Source organism: Echinops telfairi, unplaced genomic scaffold (assembly GCF_000313985.2).
Source record: "Echinops telfairi isolate 266 unplaced genomic scaffold, ASM31398v2 ScPeMD7_10;HRSCAF=50, whole genome shotgun sequence".
In the NCBI taxonomy this organism is placed as follows: Eukaryota; Metazoa; Chordata; class Mammalia; order Afrosoricida; family Tenrecidae; genus Echinops; species Echinops telfairi.
Window position 1 is genome coordinate 10,314,752 of NW_022103907.1, and position 25,072 is coordinate 10,339,823.

At 42.9% G+C, this 25,072-nt stretch overlaps 1 protein-coding gene, 1 non-coding gene and 1 pseudogene across 3 annotated transcripts in view; 1 reads left to right on the forward strand and 2 right to left on the reverse strand.

Annotated features, from left to right (window-relative positions):
* The first annotated feature begins 3,428 nt into the window (after positions 1–3,428).
* Positions 3,429–24,389, forward strand: LOC101640203 (annotated as a pseudogene).
* LOC115868440 lies at positions 6,676–6,834 on the reverse strand. The gene has a single exon (XR_004045595.1). It is a non-coding gene; the product is annotated as a U1 spliceosomal RNA (small nuclear RNA).
* The window catches only part of STRN (striatin), a 127,836-nt gene continuing 122,235 nt past the window's right edge, over positions 19,472–25,072 (reverse strand). For both annotated transcript variants that reach the window (XM_004711107.2, XM_045287035.1), the window contains one exon: positions 19,472–25,054. In XM_004711107.2, the coding sequence (XP_004711164.1) occupies positions 24,885–25,054 (170 nt within the window). In that variant the 3' untranslated portion in view covers positions 19,472–24,884. The remainder of the gene's footprint in view (positions 25,055–25,072) is intronic.

The window sequence follows — 25,072 nt, forward strand, 5'->3', positions numbered from 1 at the left end:
CCCTATAGTACCCACTCTGCCCTGCTCAGGCCGTGTGACAGGCCTCTTTTAGTGCTGAAGGGTGCTCTATTAGCCTTAAGCCTCAGCCTGAAGGCATTCAACTCTTGCTCCCAATAAAGTGCCTAGAGGCATCCTACTCTGCAAGCAAGCCGCCTGGTCAAAGGCACTCAATTTGATTTGCTCCATAAGCCTGGAAGGCCACCACTCTAGGCCTTGGTTCTGCTGTTGCCACTCCTCTGCCAATCCTTTGGTGTCAAGTCTTTCTGTCCCTGGATTGAGGAGGGATCTCAGAGTGCCAAGGGTGTGCGACACTCCTGGCCCTTCATTCCTGAAGGCATACGATGCATAAAGACAAGACTCTAAAACCAAAAGCCTCCAAGAGAGAGAGACAGAGAAAGACAGAGAGAGAGAGAGAGATGCTAAAATTGATGTCTGCCATGGGAGAGGGATGGGGTAGTGTCATTTTTCAAAGTTTTCACTTATCTATGTGGTCCCTGAATGGCTCGAGCTGCTGGCAGTCAGCTACTTATCTAAAGGTTGGTAGTTCAAATCCACAGACTTGCCAAAAAAGACCCGATGGTCTGCTTTCATGAATATTACAGCCAAGAAAAAGCAATGGTGCAATTTTAGACTGTATCACCTGGGGTTACCATAAACTGGAATCAAGTGCATGGTCATGGGTCTGGTGCTTTTGGTAACGAATCCTCCTTCCATGGAGGAGAACCAGGTTCAATTCCCAGCCCATGCCCTGCATGCGCAGGCACCCACCATCTGCCAGCGATGTTACTAAGATGCCAAACAACTTCAGCAGAGCTTCCAAGCGAAGGCAAACTGGGGAGAAAAGCCTGGAAATCTACTTTTAAAACCAGCCAATGGAAACTCGGTGGACCAGTGCTAGGCGGGGTTATCTAGAGAAACAAAGCCAGCGGCACCCATACGTCTGAGGAAGAGCTTTCTATCAAGAAGTCGTTTTGGATCAAGAAGGCATCCCAGCCCAGTCCCACTTAGGTCCCTGGGCGTGGTGCTAGCCGGTGATGCAGACAAGTGAAGTGAGATGCAGGAAGATCACAGGCTGATGGGGGCGAAGCCACGTGGAGGCAAGGTAGGCGGGACCATGGCAGGGCACCCACAGCCCCCAGGTTAGCTCCCAGGGTCAGCAACCCACAGAGTAGAAGCAAGCAGGGAGGTGTGAAGGGGCTATGTCTCGCTCATGAAAAGACCACACCATCCCTACGCTTTCCCCCAGGTCGACATAAAATCTGACCGCCCGGGGTGCCAGCGGTCGAGCGGCACAGGCCTGGCAAGCATTGCTCTTTTGTGCACATGGTGGCCGTGAGTCAGGTGCCTAATAGTGGAAACCACACCAACGTGGTGTGAGGAGCAGCACGCAGGGTCTCCAGGACGCAGGCTTGGAGATTCAAAGGACGCTTTGTTAGCTTGTTCTTCTGAGGATATCATGGCCTGCAACATCTCCAAAATCAGGCTCTTCATTTCCTGGGGAATTTTAGTAATGGGGAAATTTAGCTTTGCTTTCACGTAACTTGTTTTCTAAATCACCTGGAGACATTCACATCATGACTTTCAAAACCACGTCTTTCTAAAGCGTTGCTCTTGGTTCCCAAGTCCAGAATTTCCCTGGAAAAGTTTTCCTCCTCAGTCTAGGCACCGTTACCAGCTGTCCTGGGGCAGGGGTTAGGACAAGGACCGGGCCCTTCCTTGGGGGTACATTTCTGTGCCTTGTGTCGCTCCTGCTGTTGGGTGCTGGTGAGTCCATTTTGTGATGACCCACGCCCCGATCCTGTGCCACCCTCGCCCGTGTGTTTGAGCTCAGTGTTGCAGCCCCGGTCTCAGGCCATCTCCTGGTGGGCTGGCCATGTTCACTGAGCCTCTACTTCAGGGTTTCCCCGAAGTGGGCCATCCTGCCCCATGGGGGCACTGGAGCCACAGGGCGGCTTCAAGGACATGCCTACAGTATAACCTAGGGAGTCCCCGTGGTGCCGTGGTTATGGGCTAGGCTGCGACCTGCAAGGTCAGCGGTTAGAAACCACCAGCTACTCCTCAAGAGAAGAAATGAGGCTTTCTACCCCATAAAGAGCTACGGTCTCTCTCGGAAAGCCACCAGGGCAGTTCTCCCCTGTCCTGTAGGTCTCCGTGAAATCGCAATCGATTCCACAGCAGTAAATTTGTACTGTAGCCTCTAATCCAAAAGTCTCAATGCCATGGGGGGCGGGGGGCCCGGGCATTCAATAATTTGGTTTCCTGAAAAGGGGGTGGTGGGCTAAAAAAGTGTGGGAACCTCTGCTCTACCAAGAATAATGCACCCGCCCCCTGAGGGGGCCCAGGGGGGACTGGTATCTCCTGGTAACATGTCCAAAGCAGACAAGATGAAGTCTCACCATCTTTACTTCGAAGGAGCATACCGGCTGTCCATCTTCTCAGATAGATGCTTGTTCTCCTGGCACTCCGTAGAACTATCAAAAATTTTAACCAAAACCATGATTCAAAGGCATCAATTTTCCTCCACTTTGTCCTGTGTCACCTGGCTTTCACACAGCTGTGACGTGGGTGCCTAGTCTTAAAAACAATCCATTCCAAGCATAGCAACCATGGAGGGCCGAGCAGAATTGCTCCATGAATTTCCCAATCTGGTAAATCTCTGCGGGGGCAGAGAGCACCATCTTTCTCCTTTTCATCATTCTCTTGGTTGCCTTTAAATTTTATTTCTTTATTGACATTAATTTTTTAATTTAAATCATTTTATTGGGGGCTCGTACAGCTTTTACCACAAACCACCCATCCATCCATTGTGTCAAACACATTTGTACATATGTTGCCATCATCATTTCCAAAACATTTTCTTTCTACCTGAGCCCTTGGTATCAGCTCATTTCCCCCCTCCCCCCTCTCTCATGAACCCTTGATAATTCATAAAAAAATGTTTTCATGTCTTACACCAACCACTGTCTCCCTTTACCCACTGTCCGTCCCCCTAGGAGGGGGTTATATGTAGATCTTTATGACCGGTGCCCCCTTTCTCCCTCACCTTCCCCTTACCTTCCTGGTATCGCTAATCTCATCATTGGTCCTGAGGGGTGCCTTTAAATCTTACTATACCAAATAAATCCATGATGACAATCCTACATTCATATTACTACCTCCATTTTTATGGACGAGAAAATACAGACCCCAGGTTAAATAACGTGACCTAAGGTTGTGGAAAAGCAAAGATGCTACTCTGAGAACAAAAGGTGTGCCTGACCCAAGCCGTGGTGTTTTCAGTCACCTCCTATGCACGGTGAACGGTGGACTTTGAAAAGGGAAGACACATAAGAATCAATGCATTTGAATGATGGTGCCGGTGCCGAATATTGAAAGTACCATGGGCTGCCAAAAGAACAAGGACAGCCAAAGTGCTCCTCGAGGCCAGCATGGCGGACCTTCTTCCCACGTCCTTTGAACACGTTATCAGGAGAGACTATCCCCCGGAGGAGGAGAGCCTGCTTGGACAAGTGGAGGGGCAGCGGAAAGAGGAAGACCCTCACCAAGATGAATCGGTACAGTGACTGCAGCAGTGGCTCAAACAGAAGACCATGTTAAGGACGAGGCAGGCCTGGGCGGTGCTTCCTTCTGTTACGCACAGGGTCGCTGTGAGTCAGAACCAATTCCACTGCACCTAACAACCAGGTCACATATCTGATAAATAGCCATTTATCAGCCCATCTGTGTCTCCAAAAACTCTTTAAATATACACAGTAGGTAAGCTAAGCCATCTGTAGATTTTCTTTGAGGATTTTTAAAAACTCGTTTTAAAAATGGATTTTCGTTCCTAATACTGAATTTTAAGGGTTCTTTGTATATTATGTGTAAAAGTCCTTTATCAGATGTAAAAAATTTGCAGTTTTTTTGTTATATTAATTTCTTAATACTATTTTGAGAAATATTCTTATTTTTTACAAAATCCAATATATACCAATGGTTTTGTTTCTCTTAATACAAATTATGCCTTGAGAGTTGTATGTAATAAATATTTTATTAATCTAAGGTCCCAAAGATTTCTCATTTCTTTCTATATGTTTTACATTTAAATATAGCATCTATTTTAAGATAATTTTTATGTATGGTGCAAAGTGGAAGCCAAGACTCATATGAGGCATATGGATATTCAGTTGTTCCAACACCATTGGTTAAAAAACCTATCTTTTCTCCATTGAATTGCATTTATACCTTAATTAAAAAATCAATTGACTATATAGCTCCCTGCCATAGACCCAATTCTGACTCAAAGGGACCCTAGATAAGGTTTCTGAGACTGTAAATATTTACAAGAACAGACAGTCTCTCCTTTCTCTTGTGGAGAGACTGATGGGTTCAAACCCACAGACCTTTCCTTGCAATGTAACGTCTAACCCATGGTGCCACCCAGGTATATTTTTGGATTTTGTTCTCTTCCTCTGCTCTGTATCTTTTCACCATCATTCTTTTAAAATTATAACTTTATAGCAAATATTGAAATAAGGCAGTATAAATCCATTTTGTTCTCCGCTTTCACTCTTGCTCTTACTATTCTAGTGTCTTTTGTCTTCTCGTCTAAATGTGAGACCCCACTGGAGGACTTCTGAAAGTAAAAGACGCCGTGATTTGTATTGCACTTGTGTTGCCTCTAAATCACCGTGGAAGTAATTAACGTTTTAATAACACTGGGACTTCTCATCCAAGAATGTATTACCCATTTGCTTAAGTCTTTTCTTTTTTATCTTAATCGGCATTTTCTAGTTTTCAATGTACAAATCTGACGCCTACTTTATGAGATGTATATTGCTGTCTGCTAAGTGTCGGGCTGCTAACAGCAAGGTTGGCGTTTCAAACCTACTACCTTAGTCACTCAGCAGGAAAAGGCTGACGCCATTGGCTCCTGCAAAGATGTACTGCCTCTGCTGACCAAAAGGATCACTAAGGACTGGAGCTGACACGATGGCAGGGGGTTGGAAATACTTACATATTTCATGGTTTGGGAACTATTGTACATAATATTTTTGAACAATGATTTCTAATTAATCACTAAGTATAAAGATGATTATTGTTCTATTGACCTTTCGCTGTAACCTTGCTAGTTTGTCAGGTTTTATTTGATAGATTTGGGAAGGATTAATTTTTTATGTAGAAGTTATGTCCTCTGTGAATAGAATTTTTCTTTTATTTTGAATCTGTATGTCCTTATTTCTCTTTCCTGCCTGTGTGTCTCTTTGTCTCTCTTTAAGTCTACTGGCATGCTGCTTGTTTTCTATTTGTTCCACACATTTTTCTTACATTTTCCTCTTTTGGGGGATTGCGTATATGTCTATTATTCCATGTTACTGCCTTTTTTGGCCCTTTTCAAGAGTAGTAGTTTAATAGTAAACCTCTACACCTTATCACATAGGAGCCCTGGGAGGGTAGTGGTTACAAGTTGGATGATCAGCATGGTTGGTAGTTTGAAACTACCAGCTGCTTTGCGGGAGACTGGACTTTCTACTCTTGTAAACAGTTCGTCTCAGAAACCCATGGGGGCACTGTGAGTCCGTCTTGACTCGATGGCAGTGAGTTTGATTTTGATTTATACCTTATCACAATGTGCCTTCAAGTTATACGACTTCATCTACAGTAAGTGAACCTTTCAACTGTATGCTTCCACTCCACCTTTTGTTATTGTGGTCATCTATTTTACATCTACATTTGCTTTATCTTTCTATATATTCTTATTATTTGGACTGTCAATTATCTTTGAAAGCAATTTTAAAGAAGGAAAAGTAACTTTGAATCAACCCTATTTACTACCTGTTTCAGCACCTTCCAGGAGTCCTGTAGCAGAGGATGTTGGGCTGCTAACCACAGAGTCAGCAGTTCAAAACCACCAGCCAGACAAGGCTTTGTACTTTTGTCAAGAGGTATAGTCTTGGGGGGCTGACACGCCAGAGGAATGGGGTCTCAGCTGAAAGACAGCATCCCAGTTACTGAACTGTCTGCCAGTTGACTCTTTCAGAGTCATAGACCTTCCGCGGAAAGGCTTTTCTTGTGTGAAAAATGAGCTTTTGCCCTGTCATCCTCTTGAATCATCAGAAAAAAACGTCTAGCTCAACCAGGACAAGATGAACTTTTCCACCCTGAGCCTGTTTGCGCCCCTCAAGCTGCAGATGGAGCTCCAGGCGGTGCGGCAGGTCCAGCGCCTTCCCTTTCTGCCCAGCTCCAACCTCTCACGGCACAGCCAGAGGGGCGGCGATGAGACCCGGCCTTCGAAGCCATCCTTGACCACCCAGAGCAGAGCGAGACCCTGGGGGAGCCGCACTGCAGGGTGCAGCACCAGCTGGGCTGCTGGGACGAGTCTCCTGCCGCATTCAAAGTGGGAAAAGGAAGAGTTACCGTCTTGGGAGCTCCCCGGAGCTGTTCTGCCCTGCCCTGCCTGCCCTGTCCTGTCACTATGAGTAGGAACAGACTCGATGGACAGGAGGGGCTTGGGGGGTTGGGTTTCCAGTCTGCGACCTTTCTATGGAGCCGATTTCCATCTGGTATCATGTTCCTTCTCCCTGAAGGGCTTCTTAACATATTTGCTACTGATTACATTTAGATTTTCTATGTCTCAGAAAAAAATCTTTATTTTTCCTTTGTTTTGACAAGTATTTTCCCACCCCACCCCCACCCCAGGGGATAGTGCGAATGCAGCCCCCCACTACCACAAATTATGCAGTCGAGTTTCCCACATTGGGGGAAATCGCAGGGGTCAGCACATCCGGAGTGCAATGGATAAGCCTTGGGAAAACCACCTTCGTGATCATGGTATCTCCCCTGCCAGGTAAGGACGTTTTGACAAATATTTTTATTGAGTATGCTGACTGGGTAAATTGACAACTTTTTGTTTTGTTTTGTTTCAGGACTGTCAAGCCGCTAGCTGACTACCTGTTGACTGTTTTCTAAGTAAAAACCAGATGTTATTTTTATCTTTGTTCCTCTGTATATGATGTTTATTATTCCTCCAAAGGGGTCATTTTTAATCGCATGTACATTTTTCCCTGAAAAAATGGGGTTTGTATCTTCTCCTCTATCATCCATCTCTCTTGAACATACCTGCGTCCGCGCGTCTATCAGTTCCAGCGCTTGGATCATTTTCAATCTATGCATTTTCTCCTCATTTGGGATGCTTGATCACTGGAACTTGTAATATTGCGAATTTTACCTAGTTGAATATTGCTAGCTATTTCTGGGTGACCATTTTGTTTTGGGTCACAGTTAAGTCACTTGGAAATTCTCTGATCCTTTTAAATCTTACGTTTAAGCTTTGTAAGACAGGTCCAGAGAAATTTTTACTCTAGGACAAAGTTTCCCGCAGTCACAAGGCAATAATATTCTCCTGAAGTATCCCCAGCGCTGTGTATCACTGGAGAGTCCTCCTGCCTTCCAGGTTGGGGAAACTGTCCCCACCTCTGCTTATGCTTATCGGTGTTCTGCTAAAGGTTTCAGGAGGGGCCAGTTTGGGTTGTCAGAGTTCTCTTGTGATATTCTGCCAGAAAAACCCTTGACTCCATGGAGTCTTCAAACTCCACCCTCCGACTCCTCAGCTCACAAAGACCTCTAGACCAGCAGTTCTCAACCTGGGGTCGCGACCCCTTTGGAGGTCGAACGACCCTTTCACAGAGGTCGCCCGATTCATAACAGTAGCAAAATGACAGTTATGCGGTGGCAATGAAAAGACTATATTAAAGGGTCGCGGCATTAAGAAGGTTGAGAACCACTGATTCTGACTAATAGCAACCCTATCGAACAGAGGAGACCTGCCTCTATGGGTTTCTGAAGCTGCAGAGGAGAAAGTCTCATCTTTCTCTGTGGAGCAGCTGCTGGTGGGTTTGAACCACTGACCTTGTGAGTAGCAGCCCAATGCACTACACCATCAACTACAGAATGAATTATGATATATTCTATAGAATGAGTGATTAAATGCTGTATAATGGATCGTTGTACAGCAATGAAAAAGAACCCATCTGCGACTGCATGTAACATGAATGAATCTCCCAAACACATATATTGTGTGAATATTTATATACAGAGAGGAATATCGATCATAGCAGCCAGATATAAAGAATATTGTATGATTTCATTGATAGGGGCAAAGCTAATTGGTGGTGCTAAAAGCCAGAAATGCAGTTTTCCTTCAGTGGGAGGCAGGAGAGGAGCCCAGACTTTGACGTGAAGTCAGAAGGGGACTTCTGGAAGGTTTATAGTCTTTCATTCTTTTCTGATTGCCTGTATATGTCCAAGAGTACACAGAAATTCATCAACCTTACAAAAAGTTTGAGGAAAAAAGGAATTAAAATTAATGCAATTTTTACCAACTTTTGGAACAGCCCCCCCCATCTATAAATTTTTCTGTATATTATACCCACTGCCATTTCTGACTCATAGCAAGCCTGCATCAGGTTTCAGAGACTGTAAGTCTTCATGGCAGTACAGTCTCATCTTTCTCCTGAGAAGTGCCTACTGGGTTTGAACGGTCAACCTTGTGGTTAGCAACAAATGCCTGTCCCATGCACCGCCAGTGCTCCTGGTATTTATATTATGCTTGAATAAGTTTTTAGACAGTTACACTTGCTTCATAAAAAGAACCGGGGAGCTTGTCATCTTTTCCTAGTTTCTCACTCACTGCTGAGTTGATTCTGACTCATAGTAGCCAATGGGCAGAGAACAGAGTAGCATGGAAACCTGTGTGTCTCCAAGGCTATAATACTTTGGGAGTAGAAAGCCTTTCTCCGAGTGGCTGGTGGTTTCAAACAGCTGACCTTGTGGTTAGCAGCCCAGTGTTTAACCCATTACTCCACCAGAGTTTCTTTCTGCAGTTTACATTTTTTCTTTTAAATAAGAGCTTCCTGAAATTAATTGTTAGAGGTGAGTTAGACTTTGGTGAACTTTCATAACCAAATCAACCCCTTTACTGCTAGTTTATAAAAAGGAATAGAACCAGTCTGCTTTGAGAAAACCCAATGAAGATGCCTTCACTGAGTTCAGGTGTTGCTCCGGTCCTATCACAAGACTCCAAAGAAGGGCCTTTGCTGCTTTAGAATGGTGGGAAGGACCCAGGCTCCTACATTTCTTTTCTTCTCACCTTTATTGGTTTTTCATCTCAGGTTTAGTCTCAGATGGCTTTCACAGTGCCAGTTAGCGTATCCAACATCTAGAACAAGGTAGAAAGCAGGGAGAGAAGGGGTAATCGGGCCAGGTCTCCTTCTACAGGTGAAGGGACATTTTTCAGAGGGTTTTGGCACTCTTCTCATAGCTCATTGGCCAGACCACTGGCCTCCTCTACATTAAAGGATGTTGAGAAAATGAGGTTGTCTCCCACGTGAGCTCTCGTTAGGGCTGAAGGGTGAGCCAATATTCTGTCACAACTGCCATGAAGAAGAATCTATGTAGTCACTAATTTATGGTTTGCATTTACCCTGATCTCCTCCTACACTGATGATAAAAGGTAATGTATATAATTTATAAACAGTGACTGAGTCCTTAATAGCTTCACTCTCAAATCACCTCTGAATACACTTCCTCCACAGGCTATCAAAGTTCTAATCTTCTTTATTTATTTTCTATTTCGGATTCACTTCCTAGATAGAGCCTGAGTTGGCCCCTAAGGTTGTGCCTGTGTTCTGTCAATGGGTGCATGGTTCTTCCTTCCCAAGGGGCTTCCCTTTCACACCTTATGGAAGGCTGGCTTGTTTTTCCTGAAGAGATTAATAAAAAATACCTTCAGGCATACATCCTTTGGGTCAACTAGTACCACAATAACTCTCTGATGTGAAGAACAGACTTCTTTTGCTCTTTCAAAACCAATCATTAAAAACCAAATGATGTTTCTATGAAGAGGCCCCTAAACAAAGTAAACTTTTGAAACTGGGGAAATAAATAGAAGCAAGACTTTCCAGACATTCAACAACAAATAGTCAGGCCTAGACAATACTCCCTGAAAGGGAGGTAGCAGGTCATTAGCAGAGCTTGTCACCCAGAGAGGGTGGCCATGACTCACTGATGAGCAACCTGGCAGAGTCTAGTCCAGTGGTTCTCAGCCTTCCTCAAGCCGTGACCCTTTTATACAGTGCCTCATGTTGTGGTGTCCCCCCAAGCATATTATTTTCATTGCTACTTCATCACTGTCATTTTGCTACTGTTATGAATTGGGTGAACTCTGTGAAAGGGGCATCCAACCCCCAAAGGGGTCGCGACCCACAGGTTGAGAACCGCTGCTCTAGATCATATCTTTTGATGAACATGTATAAAAAGAGCTGATGAATGGACCCTTTGTTATGAATAATTTTACCTTTAGTAGATTCTGCCAATCCAATTGCAAAGTGTTTGAATCAATGTACACCCTCATGTCAATGGATGTGTTCTACTTCCAAATCCTTGTCAAACCTGCGTAATTTTCGCATCTAGTAAAAACAGTCCATATGCAAACACAATGGACTAACTGCAGTTATGAATATGCGTGCTAGGGTTCTAAATAAGACTAGCAACTGGACCCCAGTTGAGAAGACGAGAAGAACACTATCTGAGCAAATGGACTTCATCCAGAGACGTGAGAAGGTGCAGCGTCCAGAACCCTGTTCACGTAACTCAGCTAGTCAGCCGTTTAACGGAGACCCCAGGCCCTTATCACACAGCCAAATGAAGTAGTCCTTCCTCAGTACATTTATACAAAATAGAAGAGAACTTATTCACATAAGGTACACATTATTGCCCAAATTGCAGCACAAATATTCTAAACACCACTCAAACAATTTCAATTAAATGCAGGTTTATTGCTCAATACTTTATTGGTAGATCTAGACAATAAAGATTCTTGGAAAGACTCTTTCCAACCCTGGAAAAGATACGAGCTATATTTGTCGCTGTCAACATTCTGTTTTGATGAAACCCCAACAGACTCTGGGGCAAAACAGATAGAATGACTGAGAAAATTTAGTAAGGATAAACGATCAATGCAGTGTATACATGACAGACACAACAGAAAGTATTGGTTTTCTTCTTCACGTGTAGTACCCTCCTGAACATGGAAGTGGGGAATAAGCCCATTCACAATAACGACTACATGACTAAGAAATAGGAAAACATTTCCAAAAAGAGGCCTAAGAGTTGAAGGAAGGAAACTCTTACAATGTGTGAAACTTTTAAAGAAGATCTGTATGAACAAGTCACCACACTCTTAGATGGGAATTTCAAATTTCCCCAAAGTAATATGCAAATTTAACAGCATTCAAACAAGTCCCCCCTAAGGCTGGCTTTCTGAAATCAGAGAAAATGATCACAAAATTCAAATGCCTGAGAGTGGCTAAGAAAGGTGGCAGACAGAGCAGTGGGCAGGGGTGGGTGTGGTGGGAAAGAGCTCGCCTCACTATTCTCAAGCTACTGTGTGCAAACATATTAGAAACCCACTATCGAGTCCACGTGATACTGTCAAGCAGAAATAAACAAAGCAGAATATGATCGTGAGAAATCAATCCGACTGCACGTGGAACTGTAACCCAGAGTGACGGTGTTTCAGCGCACTGGGAAAGGGCATTCTGTGTGCCAACTGATGAGAGAACTGGTAACCCGGTTTGGAAGAAAATCTTGGCACAGTGGGTCCGTGTCCTCCACTCTACATAAAAACAAACTTCCAATTGAGTGAAGATGGACATGTTTTCTTTAAAAAATGTTGAGGCCTTTCTCGAAGGTTCTATATGCCACCCAGCGGGTGGAGACCATTCTTAATCCAGACAGGATACGTTAAAATGTTTATTTAGTTATAAATATCTGTATTTTATAAAATAATATCGTATATACATTTATAGTCAAAACAGACTATATTTATCCTAGTTTTAATTTATGTAATACACAAAGGGCTCTTACAAAGTGGTTTTTTTTTTAAAAAGGGAGAGAAAATATCTCGGAAGGATCTCCGTGGTAGGCAGGATTCTAAGACGGCCCGCACAGCATCCACCCTTTGGTACTCCTCCCATGACGCTACCTTACAAGGCACAGGCATTCAGCTGATGCCCTTAGTGAGACTGGTCGATAACATCAACACCGGGAAGCTCTCTGGACAAGCCTAACACAATCACATAAACACTTTAAAAGCAGTCCATTTTCTTTGGATGGTAGCTGAAGGGAAAGCAGAAAGATCTGAAGTTAGAGAAGAATTTGAAGCGCCCCTACTAGCTATGCAAGAGCCCTGGTGGAGTGGTGGGTTAAGCAGAATACTAACTGCAAGGTTGGAGGTTCAACTCCAACAGCTGCTCCTTGAGAGATGAGTTTGTTTGCTCCTGTAAAGATTTCCTCTCGGACTCTGTCCTGTAGTTTGCTGTGAGTTGGAACCAACTTGATGGCAGTGGGTTTGGGGATGCTAGCTTTGACGATGCCAGGACCTGACAGCGGCTTTAAGAGTAAGCAACTCTTTACTGACAACCAGGCAGGAAACAAGGCCCTTCATTCAACTGTCAGGTACAGAATTCTGTCAACGATGAGCTGGGAAATCCAAACCTCCCCACAGCCTGCAAATAAGAGCCCAGTCTGGCTGGGCCCTAAGGAGCCCTGGAGGCAGTGCGGGTTAGGTGTTGGGACCACAAGACCAATAGTTCAACCCCACCAGCTACTCTGCAGAAGAAAAGTGAGGCTGTCCAATCTTGTAAAGATTTATGGCCTCAGAAACCGAGTCAGAACAGACTTGATGTCAGTGGGTTGTCTTTTTTGGTTTGATCCTGTTGAGAAACCCAATTTAGCCCACTTGGTGTTCTGATCTACAGAACTGGGACGTAATAAATAAATGGGGGCTGTTTGAGGTGGCTAAAACTGATTCGTAATGCAGCCATTGATAATTAACACAACAGGCAATTCAGGTAGGAACCAAGACCGGTAGATTCCTAAGGCAGGGAAAGGCAAACGTATTGAGCGCTCACTTCTCACTCATTCTTCTCTTCCTCCTGTTTTTTCTATTGCTAAAGAGCATAAGGAGGCCCCCCTAATCTCCCAGCTGCTAGGAAACCCTATGGGGCAGTTCCATTGTCTTACAAGGTCACTACCAGCAATAGGAAACCCAAGTGAGCACCATAGGAAGTTTTTTAGTTGTTTTGAACATTTACTTGTGGAAATGGATATTTATTGTTTCTGCTATTAAACACACATACACATCTCCCTACTCCTCCCTGAGGGTCATAGAACCTTTCATTATTTCACTTATTATGTGCCCTTGTGTGTTTTTTAACTCAATATATTAATTTTAAAAACTGTTGGCCCTTGAACGACACAGGTTTGAACTGTGTGGGACCCACTTAGACGTGACTTTTTTTGCTGTTGCTGCTGCAGAGCTCAAGGATCTACTTCAATGCTGTGACCCTGATCATCTCTCCAGTAACAGCTGGCCCCTCCCACTCCTGTCCCCCTTAACTGGAGAAGTGAACTGCTGAGAAGTGGAATGAAAGCTGCATTACCAGGTCAGGGATTTGGTCGGTTTGCTGCTGTGCCAGCACCCGGACCTGTCAAAAGGCACTCCAGAAGTGGAATGGTTTGTTTCCCTTCTTTTCTTAGTGTCACTCAACTCCATTTTAACCTAAAATGCATTTTCTCCCGAAACCTCTTCTAGAAGCCATCAGAAGTGTGAGGATTACATGATAAAGTCTGAGGTCAGGGAACGAGTAACAGTGGTCTGATGCCCGTGACAGGTGTGACATGCTGCCAGGTGCGTTGTATTACCTCAAAGCCTCTTAATTGGGCAGCTCAATTATCCTCAAATCATAGATGAGAAATAGATGTTAGCTTGTCCATAGTCTCAGAGATAGTGTCCTCTGTCCAGGTGAGTTCCTGCTCAATGTATTAATAGTTCCAGCTCGTTCATCTGCTGTGCTGCTCTTAGAGGAACCATGTAATAAAAAATCATCTAATAAGAGACCATTGCTGTTATATCAGAGGAGAGTAAGTGAGTATTGGTATCAAACAGAAACCTTCATGTAACAAAAATACCCAAATGTGAAGCTATTGTTCCTCCACATAGCCTCCGAGGTCTCTACACTTCTGAAGGTGTAGAGATGTTTCCATCTCCCACCCGGCCTTGAAAAAGCTTGTGGTCATTTCCTCCATGTGAAAATGGGAGTTTGGGGAGCAAGACTCAACATTCTTTAAGCTGTGTAAACAAAAGGCTGGAAGGGACAAGATTAGGCCTGTGGGAGGAACGAATCACTCACCAAGTGCCATCGAGTGGATTCGGACATAGGGCAGGATAGACCTGCCGGTGGGCAACCTGATCTTTCTCTCACGGAGCATTTGGTGGTTCAAACTGCTGACCTTGCTGCTAGCAGTCCGATGGGCAACCCACTCTGTCAGCAGGGATCCTAGGGGGGTACTTTCTCAATATATTTCTTATAGGACAGCCTTGGCTGCCCTCCAAGAAAAAGCAGGTGTGTTGCCCTCATGTGGGGTGGGAGGCAGGGCTTCTCCTTGTGGCCACTTATCTGGTCTTTCTCTCACGGATGTAGTTTTCAATTTTCTTAAGACTTAATAAGGTCCTATGATTATCCTATCAAGATGGCCTATTAAGATCTCCCCACTGGAACCCCACCCCACAAAGTCACCATAACCTTCTGAGCTGACCTCTCTGCCTTGAATGTAACTGCCCACTTTGATTGGATTGTGTGATGGCTCCCTGACAAGGCTAGGATAAGTGCATTACTGAGCGAGCCTATCTGCAGCCATTCGCTGATCAGAGGCCTGTTTCAACACATTTTGTTTGGAATAAATCTGCACCTGTATGGACTGCAATGTGAGTAGCAGTACTTTTTACTTGCCCTCGTATATATTTAATATATTGAGTTTGTGAATTATCTCATATTCACATAATTCATTAATGATTTCATTTGTTAAGTAAGTGTAAATGGTTTGTCTCTACCTTTCTGTTTACCCCCGAAATGATTAAAGTGTTCTGGCAAAGCCATCGAACCCACCCAAGTCCTGGTGGAGTGGTGGCAGCAAGTGAAGCCAACATAGTCCATGGACAGTTAACAAGTTTCCACCGGTGAGAAGTTCCTCTTCCTCCTTGGAGAAAAGAACCAGAACCCAAACCCACTGCCCCAGAGCTTCTGAGACGGGAATTCTTTATCGAAGCAGGTGGCCTCACCTTTCTCCGAGTGGCTGGAGGACTTGAATCACCGGCCTCACGGGCAGCCACCATGTGATCCACAGCACCACCAAGGCGCCTTTGGAGAGGGGAGCAAAGTCCTAAGTAGCAGGAGCCTTTGAGGAAAAGGAAGCTGACCTAGACTGGGCCCTAGACCATCAAGGTAGGCTTAGGCTAGGGGAGCTTCCCTGGAGGGCTCTCAGGACTGGTTCAGAGCAGGAAAAAAGGCCACCTATCAAGAATTAGAGACCCCCTCAGTTCCAAAGCAGGCAATACATGTGCAGCAAGGACAGGGCACTACTACACACATTCTGTTGCCAACTGCAAGCGGTCCAAATCCCTCTCCAGTCAGGGCACAAACCTCAATCTTGACATCAGCTCCACAGATCGACATGCATTTGAGCATGTCCTCACAGGCTTGGCAAAGATGGCTTTGTCCTTTCTCTCCTTTGTCTTTGATGAACTGGGTAAGTTTCAAGTTTTGAAAATGTGCCGACTGATCAGCTGACAAATATTTATGGAGTAGCTTTGACATGGAAAGGTATCACAAAAGATGCTCAGGGAACACAAGGAAAACAAACACGGGCCCCGCCTCAAGGATTGCAGACAGACAGACGCAAACGATGAACCATAAACAGTTTTATTTGGGTTGGTAGGTGACGAGAGCGGTATTAAATATGCAAAACTGGGGTTTGGGCGGGAGAATCAAAACATTCGTAACAAAACTCATCACCGGCTGCTCCTAGGTTCAAAACACCCCGTTTTGAAAGGTAAATACATAAACTTGCAAATGCCTCGTCATTCTTTATCATCCCAAAGTCTCTAAAATCACACGAAGTAAGACCTTTACGGACTTGCAGATCTCAGAGGAAGGCAGCAAAGGGCCCAGATCTACCTTCCAGGTCAAACGTAAAACCCAATCTTCCTCCAAAGACGAACAGTGATCCCAAGTCCTTTGAGCTGGAGCCCCCTGAGCATCTTACCACAATGAGAAACAAGGAGCCAATTTTTCTTGCCTATAAGGCAGACACTGAATCAGTAAAAGTCAAAGTGTTTTCAAGTTGGGAGATCCTTGTGACCCTAAGGTATACAAGGAATCTGATAGATATTAAAGTGCCCAAGTAAATGCATTTAATTATTAAATGCTATTTAATGGAATTTGCATACTTTTATAATCTGTGAATAGCAATTGGCAATATGTACCCTTAACTGTGATTTTCCACTTGTTAGCAGAGGGCAAGCTGTTTCTAGCATCGTTCGCATGGAATACATGCTACCACGAAATGTTGCCTTCATCTCAACACGTATCGAACGTGCAGGGCTCCGTGAGCCATGTACACTTCTGCCTCTCCAGTTGGTGAAATGCTGAGACGCCCGCCCCCTGGGAAGGCAACCCTACGTGGTAGCTGAAGATTGAGGAAAGGGAAGGGTGTTATTGGTAATCAGCTGTCAAAAGATATGAGACTAGAGATGTTGCGTCTTCTAGAACACACACGTCTACTGGATGAAGTTAGTCCTTCCAGACAGGATAATCTGAACTATGTAGGTTCAAAAGTCTGTCATGAAAGTGACAACCCTTAAGCTGATTTGAAAAAGCTGAGTCAAACCAGGTAAAATGATCCTGTAAAAATGATTTTTTTCCCCATGAGATTATCACTCAGCCACTTTGGGATTTCCTTCTACGTCTCATCTTCATTCTGACATAATCGGATGCTATGACAAACCTGAGCCTCTATCAATACAGAGTTCCCCGAATTAGAAAAGTTCTTTTGTCCAGTCCAACACTTTACTGACCAGAGGGGCTGTGGGGTACAACTCTTTAAATGATGGGCCAATGACAAAGTTGGCAGGGGGAGATTTAGCTTTTTAGAGGACAGAAAGATCTCAGAGGTCACCTTTCCAGTTCACGGAAAACGGTGATGAGCCCAGGTACCACGTCCGGGGGCTTTCCTTTCCTGATGTGCCACCTTCCCCAAAGCCTCACCCGAGTTACTCAACATCCAATGCCAACTTTCTGATAAAAATTATTTTTGCTCAAAAAATTTCATATATATTTTTTTAATTTTCATATTTTTATGAAAAATAATTTCCTTGGTCTCACTTCCAAGAGGCAGTAGTTGGATGCCAGTAGTGTACTTTAAATAACACCTGAGCACATTATAAGGCTGCTTGTTTTCACAACTCATGTTCAACACGAACTTTTGCCTTCCTTGTAGTTTTTTGAAGAGTTCTTCAGTATGGGAATTCTCATTTGTGAATGATGGGCTCCCCTACCATTAACCTTAATTTGATATTATATGAGGTAATTTGAAATCTTTAGTTTGAGAGCCTGGTATGCGTACATCGTGCCTCTTCTGAGGGCGCACAGATGGATACTAACTCTAGGACTCTAGTGCCATTGAACAGATGTTCTCCTGTGGGCCCTCCGCTGCCTCACTGGGTGAATGACCCTCCAGCGGGGCATCCGGGAGAAGGTGATGTGAAGGTAGCATCTGGACCAATGTGTATGTAAGGTGAATGGCAGAGTCACCTAGGACAAAACTTTCCTGTGAAGTAGGCCCTTGCTCTTAGTAGGATACTGCATATTTTGTTCACTTAAATAAATCAGACCATTTTTTAAATGTGACTAAAATCACCATTGCCTTTAGACTAATGCCAACTAGGAATCAGGAGCTAAGAGTTTTATAGGATTTAAGAGATACTTAAAAATGATTTGGCTGTTTCAGATTTTGATTGGTTTTGAAAAGCACATATATATTTTTTAATGGCATTTCAGAAAATGTGGACTCCATTCTTCAGAGGTGTAGACTACGTCTCTCTCTCTCTCTCTCATTGGAGTGTCCTGTTCATTGTAGCTGATGGGGGGAACCAAGTAACAAGCAGAGGGCTTGTCCCTGTTTAAGGGTGCTTCCAGAATCCAGGTTTTGCTGAGGATACCCTAAGCACAGGGTAATTCTGGGGCCCCTCAAATCCTCAGTGGTCTTGGGGAACCCAAGGCAGGCCAGGATATCCAAGAGTGCAGCTCTGCACCTTGGCTGACCCTAGACAGCTCATCAATCCAGGAATAAGTTCCGGAGTCCTCCGGGCCTTCTGAGCGGGGTTAGGAGGGCGCTTCACGAGGGTTCTGCAAAGAGTCCATTTTCTTTTAATTCCAGTTTTCCCATGAACTCTCTGAACTTCCCTCATAGGCTAAAATAACTCAAGTAAAAATGTCTGTTTTCACTAAGAGGTATTATCGAAAAATCTGTGTCCATGCTGTAGAATGCAACACTCACCCCCCACAGCAACATTTAAACCATCCGAGAGCAGACGCTTCCAGGTCAGCAGAGGAAGTGCCTTTCAGAGCCCACATTGCATGGTGACTTCAGATCGGAAGAAAGAAGTGGTGAGTTCTGGGCAGAGAAACGAGGTACGAAGAAGGCTTACGCTTGTCTGTTGAATAGCCAGATAGACGAACAGAGTAAAAACACAATAAATCTGTATGTGTGCGTGTCTGTATAACATTTATAATTATTTAACTGAAACATTTGAAAAATATGAAACCTATCTGTCTCTAAAATTATCACTGATCCAATCTTATACCAACCTCAAACCAAACCTACTGTCATCAAGTTGATTCTGGCTCACAGTGGCTCCTACCTAGGGTTCCCAAGGCTCCACCTCTTTACAGAAACTGACAGCCTCAACTCTCTCCGATCTAACAGTTGGTGGGTTTAAACCGCTGACCGTGCAGTTAGCAGCCCGATGCTTACCAGACAGCGCTACCATGGCTCTGGCTTTCCAAAGGTCCCAACGCTCCTTTAACGAGAAACTCCCACTTTCCTTAAATTTGTTCATTATAGGGGGCTTACATCTACTTTGTCGGTCGACACAAAGACCTTTTTATTCAGCTGTTCCCTTCTACTCTGGCCCACCCCCGCCCCATCACACACACTCAACCAGGTTATTTCAACCCTTTCATTACCCATGGTACGTATTGTGACCACCTACATTTTTCATCTCTGGAGTTGAGTGGGAAGCTGCTACCCCATTTATAGAGTAAACCACTTCTATAACGGCGTGAATCTGAAGAACCAGCCTCATCCCCCTAACCTGACACTAGAGACCCCTCTGGACATCGCATCCAACTAATAGTATAAACCCTTATTAATGGGGGTGTGGGGGAGAGAGATATGCCTTCTATTTACTGAACACATGGTTTCAACCAAAAATTCAAGGCAGAAAATAAGTTGGTCTTGAATTATTTCCCTGCAAATCCAAAGCTAGATTCCAAATCTGACAAATATTCCAATTCATGACACACCTAGCACATCATCTATATTTGTACATTTTATTTAAAAACAAACAATACACTTTGAGCCACCAAAAAATGGATATCTTAATTAGCTTATCCAGACCCTGAATTTACAAAAGAAACTTCTTGCACCACAAAAATTAGCATTTGGATTAATTTACATTAATTGACGACTAAATTTTAAAATACCTGAAAGATCAAACCATCTGGCCCAGGGCTCACCAAGGTGGTTGGAGAAGGCAGGGGGAGGAAAAAGAGGTTCTTTAGGAAGGTGAACTGATAAAGTCCTAGGGTCAATAAAAGTACAATGAAGTCCGGAAGACAGGAAATAATCAGGAGATTTCAGTATTACAAAATGGTTCTTCCTAAGAGCAGGTTCTAGAGACCACAGAGTTGGAATGGACCAAAAAGAAAGCACATGGAGAAGGGGGGCTGCAATGCTTTACTCATAAGCAAACATCAGCTAGAGTGAAATGAAAGGAGGGAGGGAAGGAATGTGGTAGACCCAAGCCTTTCTGACTGTGAGACTACCGAATTCAGCAGCTCTCTACAAGTCAATTAAAAATACCATTCTCCAAGACATTTTCAGAGAGGAGCTAACACACAACCAGGGAAAAATCATTCTACTTTAACAAGGCACTCACTGGTTCACAGCCTGTTATAAACCCAGGCAGACATTAGAGTTACTCTAAATTAAATGGAACGTTCTCATTTGCATCAGAAGGATGACAAACACGTGGTCCCAGTTAAATCGAACCTAAAGTTTGACTAGCAGAGATCCAGCACAACCCGACCCCTCAGCACCACTACAGGAATACTGCTGTGGAACCCAGCGGGCCTCTACTAGACCGCACATCTGCCCTTTTCAGATTTAAAAAAAGACCGAACAAATGCAAAGGATCTGTTAAATACACTGTCATTCTGATGTCCTTCACACTGACATAGAGATTAGTTGGATGAGGGTACGGCCAATTGAAAAGCTTTGAATGGCAAGAGTAAAATGGTTAAAATGACTTACTAATGACATAGCCTTGTTTTTAAACACAGATATGTGCATTTTCTCAACCTTCCCCTCAAGGGGAACTTTTGGGACAAATACATTACATACATGTAATTTCTGTCAGCTATTACTTAGTAAAACCTGAATCCCAGTGTCGAACATTAAAGTAATACGATTATATAAATTACTAAACAAGTAACAGAGTAGTGGAGGCAACCTCTGAGTAAATAAAATAAAGGGTTATGCACATAATAGTTTTGAAATCGATTTCAATGGATACACTGCAGGAAATTATACCTAGAGATCCTTTTCCATGTAAATTCATTAACAGTTTGGCTCTTTGTTGAAATTATCACATAGACACACAATTTGAAATTAACTATCTTCACTATCAACAGTGATGGTTAATTTTAAGCAATCCTTTCCAAGAGAAACCAAAATTAATTCCAAGTCTTTTGATCTGATGTGACATTAGGCAAATGAAACTTAGATAACAAAAACCTGAGAAAAGCACCAATATAGATTTTTAAATTGCATCCAACCATCATTTCAGATGTCATACAGATTTGCTTCTGTTAAAACGGCAGCAATAACAAAGAGGTAGATATGAAAGATGCCATTTAAATACCTAAGACTACTCTGCAGGTGAAATTTCAGGTGTTTGATCTAAAAAGAACTTTTAAAGGCGGAATCTTCATCAGAGAATTTCATGATATACTCTAGTGTAAAGGAAAATACCTATGAAGTACTAAAAAGGTGAGCCTTAAAAAAAAGTAATTTAGCCGAAGTGAAATAAGATTCCATAATTTTGGTGAACCAATTAATTTCTTCTTTGACCCAAACCTGACTAGAATGAAGGAATAGTTTTTGTTTTTCCTTACTGAAATTTCTAAGAATTCACATTCAAAATACTTGTATATGTGGTGCTCAGAAGAGCACCACGACAGCGCATGGAATGTCCCCTGAACCCCCACAATTTGAGCAGACACATTGAAAAGACATCGATGATCACAAATCAGGACCTTCACAGACTGACAAACACACCCCAATGCACACACACTCACTCTCTCATCCCCGCCCACCCGCCACACAAATTCAGTCCTCATCCTCACTGTAAGGCTGCATTTGTGTTTTTGAAAGGCACCTCTCATTCTCTAGCTATTGCCTTTTAAAGATTTCTGTTTTGTTAAAAAGTCTGATGGAAATATTTCAATGGAAATCGATCAGTACTGAGAATGGAATATTTTTTGATTCACATTTGAATAGCCAGGTTTTCTTACATTCAGATTTTAATAAACTAGAATGACAGTCTTTAAAACAAGCATGCTAGCCTATAATGAATATAGTATATACAGTAACTTAGACATTTGTAACTATATATTATATTGCAAAAGCAAACAGCACAACACTCACCATACTCATCATTATCCATTGTGTATACTACCTCCCAAAATGAAAATACAAAACAGTAAAATGCACCTATGGTTATATATATATATATAGTCTATATATATTATATATATTTGTACAATATATATAATATATATTTATAAAATATACATACATTTTTAGACATTTTCAAATAAATCTTCATAATTCTCTCCAAAAGAAATTTATAGCAAGAATACTGAAGGAATGAAAGTCAGATAAATGAAAATTTTTCACAAGGCTCATTATCAATGATGCAGCTCAATTTCCCCCCTTTTAGTCATACTAAAACGATTATAAAAATCTAAATACTTTGCATAACTAATTATTTGTTTAATGGCAAAAACTGCTAAACTTGTTTAATAGAAAAATACTGAAGGTCAGTGTATCACATCTGCTAAATAGGTGTCTATGGTCTGAGCAACACATGAGCTTCAGATGACAGCTGAGTTGGGAGGAGGGTGGTGCCAGCCCCCAGATCTAGCCAGAGTAAATGAAAACCAGGCAAGGGTCCCCACAGCCTGCTGATCTTCATACTGCTCCAACACTAATACTATGTCATCCAAAAGATCGAGGACATCTCAAGCGCTATGAAAGCAGTTTAATGACTGTGACTCTGTTCATTTGGTAATTTGAACTTTCAGTAGGCAGCGGGGGAAGGGGGAGTCAGACACATGTAGATGCCACTATCTGATTGGAAGACAGCTCTGGCTCATTTCTAAGCTGAAACCATACAGCTCTAGTGGAGAACACTCCCTCTCTTCATGTACAGTCTCCATTGGCACAGCACTGGCGTTCTACGGGACTTTCAACAGTGCCGCCCTCTGCACTCCAGTCTAGCTAGCTCGTGGTTATTCTCCATTCACTAACAGAAGGATTCCAACCACGAGACCTAAAATGGACAGGGAAAGAGAGCGCCTTAGCGGCATAAGCCAGGTAGGCACTGAAGACCTTGGAAGGTAATGAAAGCAGTAAAGAGTGGAACAATAGTTTTATGGTCATCCATCATAAAATACCAATAAGGGCACCTGGTTGCAATTTGCAAATGTTAGGTTAGCACCCTTCCTTCACTCTGTGAAGGACCAGAAGAATGCAATATGGAACACAATATGGAATTCTACATCTGCGTGGGAATGTAAACATTCACCTGACAGCTCTTGTCTAGGTCAACTCAATCGATAATTCAAAAGAGTCTCTTGAGCCTATTGTTAACCAAGATACAGATAAAATGAAATGATTTTTGTGTCACAATACTATAGCATATCTGTACAACATTCAGGAAAATTAGCACAAGTGCTTAGCTTAAAAGCAATTTTGACTATATATTGCAGAAGTCTCAAGATGCAGCTAAGCATAAATTTTAAATAATTGGCAATTATTACCTACATCACCAAAATATTCCCAGAAGTGTCAAATGGATTATGTGGGGAGAGGAATGCCAGAATTACCTGAATGGGTTAAAACATTTAGGAATATAATTTTTTGCTTTATAAGTCTGAAAGCCAGCTTATTGCATGAAAAGTTGAGTACTAATCATTTCTTTCTATCTTACAGATGGGCTTGTCCTTTTGGGCTAACAAGAGAAAGAGTATGAGAAGAACAGAGTTATAAGGTTTGGCTCTGTGTGACAGGCCCAAATTCAGATGGCAGGGTCAAAAATAACAACAACCTACGAGGTGATCAGATGTGGGCCACAGACAAGGTGGGCTCAGGGAAGCCTAGTCCTTTCAGGTATGCCCATTCCCCACCCCTTGCCCCCAAATACTGATTCACAGCCCATCAGACCATTTTATAATCCATTTAAAACACTGGGAGAGGGAATGAACCAGAACCTTTTAGTCAATGTTATATATTGAACTCTTTCACCTCAATTTCTAGGAGCTCATCTTCTTAAAGATATGAATAGAGGACTTGCTTCATTTTCCACTTCTGCAGAAGCAGCTGGCTGAGGTTAACCTTATTCTCTGGACGGCTAAAACAATTAAGAACTCCTTCTGGCAGGTGTCAGATCACACGCGTGTGAGAGACAAAAAAGAATGAACAGGTCATCTGAAACATGGCTGGTTATGTGGATGCTGATAAAAACAGTTATTTGCTTTTTTCAGACATCAAAAGGTAGGACTTCAATGATATGAAATAATCACTCTGGGACTATAAATATAACATGAACAAAAGGGAATTTTAAAATTAATAAAAATTATTATAAAGATATGCCGTTTTTCCTTAATAAACAGAATCGCAAACCTGAATAAGTTAAATCCTTTAGTAAGTGCAGACTGTATCAACTATTCCTCATGATAGTGAGTATCCAACAGCTAAACTTTAGAATGGTACCAAATCTATTTTCAAAAATGTTAACACAGACATCAGCCTGCAAACTAAATATTCGTTTAGCATTTCTGAATAATATTCTATTTAACATATTATTGCAGGTACCCGTCCACCCACCACGAATAGGTAAAATGCCAGTTGCTTTATGTGAACGGCTGAAGGGCGAGCTATATTAAAAACTCTTTTGAACACTGCCTGGCCATTAGGCCAAAGGGGTTAGTACAGCAGATATGGTAGATTACTGTGCTAACTACGTTTAACAAGGTTTCACAGGGGAGAGTTTCCATTCTTTCTCTACTCAAACCCACTCGTCAAGCTCTTTAAATGATCATACACAGAGCGCCTTATTTACTCAAATAGGAACAAACGGAACCCTTTCTTCGCCCAGGCTGGCCTAGCGAAAGGGAACAACCTCCAGGTACAAGCATCTACTAGGGGGAAATTGTGAAACCGTTTCCAGGCTCACGGATTTAGCTGAGCTTGCAGCAACCTGGCCACACCTTAGTTTTAGAAAACAGTATACAAATTGCGAAACTATACTTTAACAAATGTTCTCTGTGCTCCTTCAGCAGAACAAAAGGGCAGGCCGAGGTGCTTCCTGCCCTGGTTGTCTGTATCTCTTTGTGCCGTTGACAACTGGTAGAGAGCTAGGACGACGAGGACGCCTGGTGTCATACAAAGACTTTAGCCAGCGCGTCTGCTCCAGCACTGGCTATGTAGCATTTGGATGGGTGGAAAGCTACATCATGAATTGATTCCTCAAACTTTTTCCGATGAGCTGTGAACTCCTGAATACACGTCTTACTTTCTAGGTTCCATAAACGTATAGAACAGTCATGACCTATACACACAAAAAAGG